The sequence below is a fragment of the Mandrillus leucophaeus genome, unplaced genomic scaffold (assembly GCF_000951045.1).
Source record: "Mandrillus leucophaeus isolate KB7577 unplaced genomic scaffold, Mleu.le_1.0 Scaffold22, whole genome shotgun sequence".
In the NCBI taxonomy this organism is placed as follows: Eukaryota; Metazoa; Chordata; class Mammalia; order Primates; family Cercopithecidae; genus Mandrillus; species Mandrillus leucophaeus.
The window spans coordinates 2,822,259-2,831,963 of record NW_012102254.1 but is presented as its reverse complement, the minus strand read 5'-3'; the positions used below and the strand labels follow the sequence as shown (position 1 = coordinate 2,831,963).

The following is a 9,705-nucleotide window of genomic DNA, read 5'->3' as shown; positions in this document are numbered from 1 at the left end:
GTTAGCCAGGATGGTCTCGATCTCCTGACCTTGTGATCCGCCCGTCTCGGCCTCCCAAAGTGCTGGGATTACAGGCTTGAGCCACCGCACCCGGCGGGATCGTTTTGATTTTGATCACAACAGAGAAAGACAAGGTTTGGGGGAGAAGGAGAAAACAGCAAGAAAAAGTAAAAGAGGAATGCAAAAAAGAAATGAAAATAGTTTGATGCACCAAGGATACTTCTACAGTAATTACAACAATTGGAACAACCTGAAAAACCAAATCAAAGCAGTACAGCAACCAAAATGTCACCAAGTCCACTCTACGTGGTCTGGGAACCCAGAGGGCACCAGGCTCTTTTAGGACTGTGATGTCAAACAATTTCCTTGATAATACTAAGGCACTACTGTCTTTTTCATTATGTCGACATCTGCATTCATGGTGCAAAAGGAGCGGCGACATCTTAGCATAAATCCAGGCAATGACACCAATTGTCTTAGTAGTCACTTTATTCCTAATTGTCATACACTCACAACTTACTTTGTTGTGAGTGTGTGACAATTAGGAATTAGCTTCACTTAAACATCCTCGATGAATCTATAAAAATTATCAATTTAATTGTTTAAATATCTAACTCCACGGTTTTAAAATTCTGTACTATCAATGGGAGATACAGAAAAGGATTTAAGTATCAACTATCAAAGCATGATGGCTGTTCTAAAGGAAAACACATGTGTGATTGAGTTTTGAGCTCCAGTGGACACTTTTTAAAACAGAATACTAAAGGTGAATTTAAAATGCTAGTCACAGGCCAGGCACAGTGGTTCATGCCTTAGTTCCAGAACTTTGGGAGGCCAAGGTGGAAGGATTATTTGAGTCCAGGAGTTTGAGACCAGCCTGGACAACATGGTGAAAGCCCATTGCTACAAAAAATACAGAAATTAGCCAGGCATGGTGGCACATGCCTGTAGTCCCAGCTATTCAGGACTAAAGGTAAGAGGATCGCCTGAGCCTGGGAGGTAGAGGCTGCACTGAGCCATGATCAGGCCACTGCACTCCAGCCTGGGTGACAGAGCAAGACCCTGCCTCCAAATAAAACAAAACAAAATAAAATGCTAGTCATAGAATCTTAGCACACATCCCATATGCATTAATCTGCTTACCTCCAGGAGTAGAAGGGTCTCCTGTTCAGTCCATTCTCTTCCAGCACTAGCACCTTTACTCTAAGGAAACAAAATCAGAAATTTTTTGCTCATTTTTAAAGTTGAATATGGAGCTCAGTAGAATTACTTTCCAAGCTCAGGTGACTGTGTTATACAAACTATCAACATAAGTCTTTGACTAACAGGAATAAAACACTTTAAGGAGCCTAAACTTCTAAAAGAAATGCTGGCTTATTTCAAAGACTGGCTGGGCACGGTGGCTCACGCCTGTAATCCCAGCATTTGGGAGGGCAAGGTGGGTGGATCACTTGAGGTCAGAGTTCTAGACCAGCCAGGCCAATACCATGAAACCCCATCTCTACTAAAAATACAAAAACTAGTTGGGTGTGGTGGCTCTTGCCTATAGTCCCAGCTGCTCCGGTGACTGAGGCAGGAGAACCCAGGAGGCAGAGGTTGCAGTGAGCCAAGATCGCGCCACTGCACTCCAGCCTTGGCAACAGAGCGAGACTCCATCTCAAAAAAACACAAAAACAAAAACCAAAAAAGACTTCCTGCTGTCAAACAAGGACCCATAACTATTTGGATATGTTATTTCTATTATTTTGATACTTACCAGTATCTTTAGCAAGCTAAAAAGGCATATTAATTTACTGCATACCATAAATGAGCTGTAATACACAAACATAACACACATCTTGGTAATAACTTAAAGACAGTACTTCTTCCAGGATTCAAGGATCAGATGTACTACAGACATAAAACACTGACAGGTTCTTGATTCCAACTGCAGTAGGTCCATACTATCTCATTTTAAAACATCTCTCAAATATAAAAGAACCTCCAAGTGAGTCCGTAAACTCAAAATCACCTTTTCCATGTGAGTCCCTTATAGTTTATGATTCATGTGACAATGTGAGTATAAGAAAAGTGAGACTGGCTTGTGTAAAAACTACAATTTAATCGATTAATTTATATTTCTTGATCTGCATACCCTGCTGCATTCACTCATCTTCAGGAGACTTGATTTGTAGTATAGCTGATATTATCATGCAGCTATAAACATTACTAATTCAAAATATACATTCTAACATATTTCCCTCTCTCAAAACTCTATTTTGAGAGATTACCATTTAATAAATAAACATTTCTACAATCTGTGATTTTCCTGTATATGTCAATAGTTTCTCAGTTTAGATAATTAAATCTCTTAGTGCAATAGTGCTACACACAGCATGAAAAAATTAAATTCTGTATGAAGGAAGAAAGAAAAAACAAAAATAAAACAACAACAACAAAATTAAACCCTGATTTGCTACATCTCTGGGGCATTCAATTCATAGCATTCTGACACACCCTGTTCACTTGCAAAAAGAAAAAACAAATAATGCATCAAAAATAAGCAGTCTTTTAACTAAAGAATAAAAAGTTGACCTAAGCATTGCAGAATTAATAATTAAACTCCTACTGTATGGCTTTGTGAGAAAGAAAAGATGCCTGTATCTATAACACAGAATATACAGCTGAGATCCCCAAGGATTACTTTAAGATAACCAAAGGTTCTTTTAAAAAACCAAAATCAGAGGTAATCACCAATCAGATTTGGAGCCCCAAGAAGAACAAAATTCATTAACATCTAATCTAAATTCTGAAGAAACAAAACCTGAGCAAACATAAGGAAGATCTCTACAACCTAGACCCAGACATTTATTTATAGGGAAGGTCCTCAACAACCATCTCTCCACTTCTCAGCCACAAAGTGTAGAAAGAATTTTTTCTGCCCCACAGACTTAAGTCAATGTTTCTTCCTCTTCTTTTTTTTTTTTTTTAAGATGGAATCTTGCTCTGTCACCCAGGCTGTGGTGCAGTAGCGTGATCTCAGCTCACTGCAACCTCTTCCTCCTGGGTTCAAGCGACTCTTGAGCTTCAGCCTCCTGAGTAGCTGGAATTACAGGCGGCCGCCACCATGTCTGGCTAGTTTTTGTATTTTTTTTTTTTTTTAGCAGAGACAGGGTTTCACCATGCCCAGCCTGTTTCCTCTCTTGATAACAACTGGCTCTACAACATAAGCCTCATCAGAGCCCACAAAATGATTGCTGAAGCTTCCATATGATTTAAAAAAAAATTTTTTTTTTATTAGGCTGGGCCTGGTGGCTCATGTTTGTATTCCTAGCACTCTGGAAGGTCAAAAAAGGTGGATCACTGGAGCTCAGGAGTTCAAGACCAACCAGGACAACACAGTGAGATGTCCTCTCTTTAAAAAAATAAAAATACAAATACAAAAAAGCTGGGTGTGGTGGCTCATGCCTGTAATCCTAGGACTTTGGGAGGCTGAAGCAGGAGGATCACCTGAGGTCAGGAGTTTGAGACCAGCCTGACCAACATGGTGAAACCCCATCTCTACTAAAAATACAAAAATTAGCTGGGCGTGGTGGCACGTGCCTGTAGTCCCAGCTACTTGTGAGACCGAGGCAGGAGAAACGGTTGAACCCGGGAGGCACAGGTTGCAGGGAGTTGAGACTGCACCACTGCACTCCAGCTTGCGCAACAGAGCAAGACTCTGTCTCCAAAAAAAAAAAAAAAAAAAGCCCAGGCCCAGAGGCTCACGCCTGTAATCTGAGCACATTGGGAGGCCAAGGTGGGTGGATAACCTGAGGTCAGGAGTTCAAGACCAGCCTAGTCAACATGGAGACACCCTGTCTCTACTAAAAATATAAAAATTAGCCAGGTGTGGTGGCACACACCTGTAATCCCAGCTCTTTGGGAGGCTGAGGCAGGAAAATCACTTGACCCACAGAGGTGGAGGTTGCAGTAAGCCAAGATCGCCCCACTTCATTCCAGCCTGGGAGAAAAGGGCAAACTCAGTCTCAAAAAAAAAAAAAAAAATTCTTTTGTATTTCTGAAGGTATGATACATATACAATAAAATACACAAATTAGTATAAAACTTGATACAATTTAACTTATATGACAATGTAATAATACTCAAATCAAAACCCAAAAGGCTCCCTCCTTTAAACCTCAAATTGATAGCCACTCACAAAAGTATATACTAGTCTTTTACACAAAAGTATATACTAGTCTATACTTACAGAAGTATACACTCACAAAAGTATATACTAGTCTTACAGAAGTATATACACTCACAAAAGTATATACTTACAGAAGTAAGTATAGACTAGTATATACTTTCTGTAACCATAGGTTTTTCTTGGATCTGAATTTTATATTAACAAAAACAGGCGTGAGCCACCGTGCCTGGCCAGAAGATGTCTTTTATACTGACTCACATGTTGACCTTTTTTCTAGCACTCTTTATTCTTCCATTAGATCCAGTCAGGTCCCAAAATGTTGTGTCAAATTATAGTTTACCCCGAATCAGGACTTTTGTCATGTTTCCAAATAATGTAAACTTTGTAACAATTTATTCAATTTAATCTCCTTCTGCCTTTCTGCCATTCTTATAATTTCTACCATTATAAATCCCAAATATTATTGTTTAAACAATCTGTATTACTTTATATTTAACCACATAGATTACCCTTTTCTCTGCTCCTTATTCCTTCATGGAGTCATGTGCTTTCATCTGGGATCATTATCCTTTATGCTGAAGACATTCCTTTACTTTTCTTAGACTGTGTGCTAGTGATAACTTTTCTACATTATGAATGCCTACAAACGTCTTTATTTCACGTTCAATTTTGAAAGTAGTATCTACTGGATACAGAATTCCAGAGAGATATTTTTTCTTTTACAATTTAAAAATGTTATTGTATTTGTCCTTTGGCTTTAATCATTTTTGTTGAAAAGTCAGCTATCAGTTTTATTATTATTCTTTTGAATTTAGTATGTTCTTCTCTACCCTTACCCCCACCCTCCATGTCTGCTTTTAAGATGTTAGTTTTTAAGAGATTAAGCATAAAGTACCCGAGTGTGGTTTTCTCTCTATATAAACCTGGATCTGTTCTTTTTGTGTGTGTTTTTCAGTAGAGGCAAGGCTTCTCTTGAACTCCTGGCCTCAGGCAACCCTACTGCCCTGGTCTCCCAAAGTGTTGAGCCCGGCCTGGCTCTGTCTTTCTTGTTTTGTGAGTTGGTATCTTTTAATTTGTTCCAACGTCTTTTTGGCCATTATATATTCAAGTATCACTTCTCCTTCATTCGTTCCCTTATGGGTCTCTAATGACAAACATTAATTCTTTGGACTCTATCATTCTTTTTTCGTTTTCTTCTTCTAATAATAGAGACACACAGTCTTGCTATATTGTCCAGGCTGGTCTCAAACTCCGGGGCTCAAGGGATCCTCCTGCCTTGGCCTCCCAAAGTGCTGAAATTACAGGTGTGAGCCACCATGTCCAGCCTGAACTGTATCTCACGTATCTTTTCCACTCTCCTCTCTGTCCTGGCCCCTCCCTACCTCAATCCAATTTCTTTTTCTCTTGGTACTTCAGTTTCAATATATCTACTAATTTGTCTCTGAGTTCACTAACCTGTCTTCTGCTGTATGCAGTCTGTTGTTAAACCTATCAAATAATTTCAAGTATACTTTTCAGTTCTAAAATATTCATGATTCTTTTACAGATTCCAATTCTCTCTTCAAATTCTCCATTTTCCCCTCGAATTTCTCTAATAGTGTTATTTTTAAAATACCTATCTACTAAGTCATATGGGAATATAAAAGGTAAGATAAATCATAATTGTTTTTAAAAATACCATCAGATTTGAGTAGAAAGCTCATCAGATGTATCTTAGAAGGACTAAGATGTGCTGGATTGTAGCCTACATGTGATTAGAAAAAAAGTCCTTACCTTTGCTAATGTTTTCTTGGAGTAAATGTCAGTACGTAGACCAAAGTTCTGCAAATCAATTGGTTTTTCCTTGTTTTTCTCAGGAAAATTTAGCATCTGTTGAGCAGCAGGAACCTGAGTCAAATAAATGATAAACGGCTGAGTTAGCCTCTTTAAAGTCAAGAGGGTAAATGTTTTTTAAAATTTGTTTAGGTCGGGCGCGGTGGCTCATGCCTGTAATCCCAGCACTTCGGGAGGCCGAGGCGGGCGGATCACAAGGTCAGGAGCTCAAGACCAGCCTGACCAAAATGGTGAAACCCCGTCTGTACTAAAAATACAAAAATTAGCTGGGCGTTGTGGCACGTGCCTATAATCCCAGCTACTCAGGAGACTGAGGCAGTAGAATTGCTTATAACCCGGAGGCGGAAATTGCAGTGAGCCAAGATCATGCCACTACACTCCAGCCTGGGGAGCAGAGCAAGACTCTGTCTCAAAAAAAAAAAAAAAAAAAAAGGTTAATATTGGAACTTAAGCCACTCTTGGCGGATTTCCTACGAAAAACAATAAATACCCACACTTCTACACTACACTTCTAACAAAAATTCAACATACAAGTTACATTTTGGTGTCCCTTTAAGTCCAGAAAGGATAACAAATTTTCATTACTATATTCTATTTCACAATGGAACAAAATTTATACCTTAGGTTCCTGTGAATCCAACTTAATGCTATACAGAATTTGTCTGACATAATCTGTTTGATAATGTATATATGGATGTCCACTTTACAAATCTTAGGACAAGTTATAAAGATTTCTTTGCTTCACGTTTCTAGAACACAGACTGAAGGAAGGGAAAGAAGATATTGCATCATCTGCTTACTTATGTGTGTCTTTTTGATGACAGAAGGATAAAGGGAGTTATGCATATAAAAGTAAATTAATAATTTGATAGACTAAGGCATTGGGTTTTGGGATTGGTGGGACAGCATTAACTTAAACACTATATATTCTTTTGGACTGTAATATTTACAGTACACCAAAACACACATACAAACAAGCATCAAAGAAACAGCACTAACAACAGCATTCCTAAATAGATATGCTATAAACAGACATTTGTTACTATTCAGGTCTGATGAAAAGTCAACATTAATTTACCTGAGGTGATCGAAGATGCAGAGGCACAAGCCCAGAGGGAGTATCAGCTAATACATTAAAATGAGGAGTAGGAGGAGGTCCCATTGCCATGGGTCTACTTTCCGGGTCAACTTGGTAATTAACGAGTCCCCACTGCTCTAAAAAGGCATGGACCCTAAAGAATAAAGCTCGGAAAGTTAAAATCTAAAGAATCAATTTCATGTGCTTTATTATCATCATAACACCATTAAAAAACAGAAACAATAAAACAAGTAAATGTGCTCAGCAGGCTATCAAACACCACAAATTACCTGACAGATTTTGTTTGTTATGTAGGGAACAATTTCTACAAGCCACAAATAATGTTGATAACACAGCACCCCCCAAACCTATTACAAAGTTTAATCATTTAAACCACAGAAATGAGAGCACAAATACGCATTTAGGTCCATGGTAATAAAAGAACCCACACACAGACCAAATACACACATAGAAAAAATCCACATTTTTCTTGACAGAGTCTCGCTCTGTCTCTCAGGCTGGAGTGCAATGGTGCGATTTCAGCTCACTGCAACCTACTCCGCCTCCTCGGTTCAAGCGATTCTCCTGCCTCAGCCTTCCAAGTAGCTGAGAGTACAGGTGCCCGTCACCATGCCCAGCAAATGTTTGGTATTTTTAGTAGAAACAGGGTTTCGCCATGTTGGCCAGGCTGGTCTCGAACTCCTGACCTCAGGTGATCCACCCACCTCGGGCTCCCAAAGTGCTGGGATTACAGGTGTGAGCCACTGTACCTAGCGGTTTTTTTTTTGGCAGAGCTAGGGCACAGAGTTTATCCACTCCCAACCTGAATCTACTCCTTCCCTGGTTATTTTATGATTTGACTAAAAAAATTAAAATGTGAACTGTAAAATCTAGAAAACTAAATTAAATATTTATCTTACTTATTTTATTTTTTTGAGACACAATCTCGCTCTGTCGCCCAGGCTGGAATGCAGTGGGACAATCTCAGCTCACTGCAATCTCTGCCTCCTGAATTCTCCTGCCTCAGCCTCCCCAATAGCTAAGATTACAGTCATGTGCCACCACGCTCGGCTAATTTTTATATTTTTAGTAGAGAAGGGGTTTCGCCATGTCGGCCAGGCTCGAACTCCTGACCTCAGGTGATCCGCCCGCCTTGGCTTCTCCAAGTGCTGGGAATATAGGCGTAAGCCACTGCACCCAGCCTAAATTAAATATTTTAAATTTTCAACCTCTAATGCTGAACACAGTGCTCACGCCTGCAATCACAATACTTCAGGAGACCGAGGCAGGAGAATTGCTTGAGGCCAGGAGATTGAGACCAGCCTTGGCAACATTATGAAATCCCATCTCGACAATAAAATTAAATTAATAAAATAAAATAAAAATAAAATAAATTGAATGAAATGAAAGGAAACAAAATATAATCCACCCCTAAATGACACAACTAAAATTAGGTGTTTTACCCAGTTGAAACAAGCAGTTTAATATGACAGCAAAGCATAAGTAAATTCCTACAGTTAAATGTCTCAGAAAAAGTCAAACATTTTACCTCATCACAGCACACACATCTCCAGTCAAGTTCCTCCGACAAGCAGTGCTAGTTAAATACTCTTGGGGGTTTAGGCGATACGTGTCAATCATAAAATTTCGATATGCCAAGTATCTAAAAAGCAATGGCAAAATTCATAAGGTGGACACGTATCCTTTCAGAAACAATGTTACTCAGAAACTCAAAAATCTTCAGATTCCTTAGAAATACAATAAATTAAGACAAGAGCATAAAAAACAGTGATATTATATTGCGTATTAAGTTATGAGTGAATTTAGAACCACAAATATGCAAAACAACTGTTTATTAATGTATAATAACAAGTAATGTAACGACATTCATGTGAAGTAACAAATTCAAACTTGGTCGTGGTGGTAGTTAACTGCAGAATTTGAAACTAACACATGGTTACATAGGCTATCTGCCTCACTACCACATATCTATACTTTACTGTATGCAGGGCACTGTTATAAGCAATATATGTCTGACAACTGAATCCTCATAATCGCTCCATATTGCAGGTAGGGTCTGCTATCATCCCATCTATGGGTGAGGAAACAAACACCGAGTTGTTAGAGAATTTGTCCTAGCCACAGGGTTGGTAATTGATGGAGCCAGAATTCATCGCACCCAGTGTGGTGGCTCTTCAATCTATGCTCTCAACCTCTGTTGCCTATCACTTCTGTATTTCAAATGTGGCACGTGGATTTGGCTCTGAAAATAGCTATGTAACTTCTCGTGGCAGTTCTTTAAGGGAGATCATGGCTGGGCAATAAGTAGAATCCATGAGACCAAATCCAGAAAAGAACATACGAAAATGGAGAGAGAAACTGAGATTCTGTTACAGCAGATTCCAATGACTTCTGTCACAAAATACAGTACTTAATAACAAGAGTGTTAAGGACTTTGAGACCTAGCAACAGTTCTTGGCACATAAGGAAAACAAAACTCAGGCAGCCAAGATCACGCCACTGCACTCCAGCCCGTGTGACGGAATGACTTTGTCCTCCCGCCACAAAAAAAAAAAAAAAAAAAAAAAACCCTGATTAATACATGGGAGCGTATCTACAGTAC

At 39.1% G+C, this 9,705-nt stretch overlaps 1 protein-coding gene across 2 annotated transcripts in view; it reads right to left on the bottom strand.

Annotated features, from left to right (window-relative positions):
* The window catches only part of SMARCC1 (SWI/SNF related, matrix associated, actin dependent regulator of chromatin, subfamily c, member 1), a 226,385-nt gene that overhangs the window by 85,071 nt on the left and 131,609 nt on the right, over positions 1–9,705 (bottom strand). For both annotated transcript variants that reach the window (XM_011981027.1, XM_011981028.1), the window contains exons 16-19: positions 8,632–8,745; positions 7,083–7,236; positions 5,945–6,058; positions 1,144–1,203 (exon numbers count right to left, since the gene is read on the bottom strand). In XM_011981027.1, coding sequence (XP_011836417.1) covers positions 1,144–1,203; positions 5,945–6,058; positions 7,083–7,236; positions 8,632–8,745 — 442 coding nt within the window. The remainder of the gene's footprint in view (positions 1–1,143; positions 1,204–5,944; positions 6,059–7,082; positions 7,237–8,631; positions 8,746–9,705) is intronic.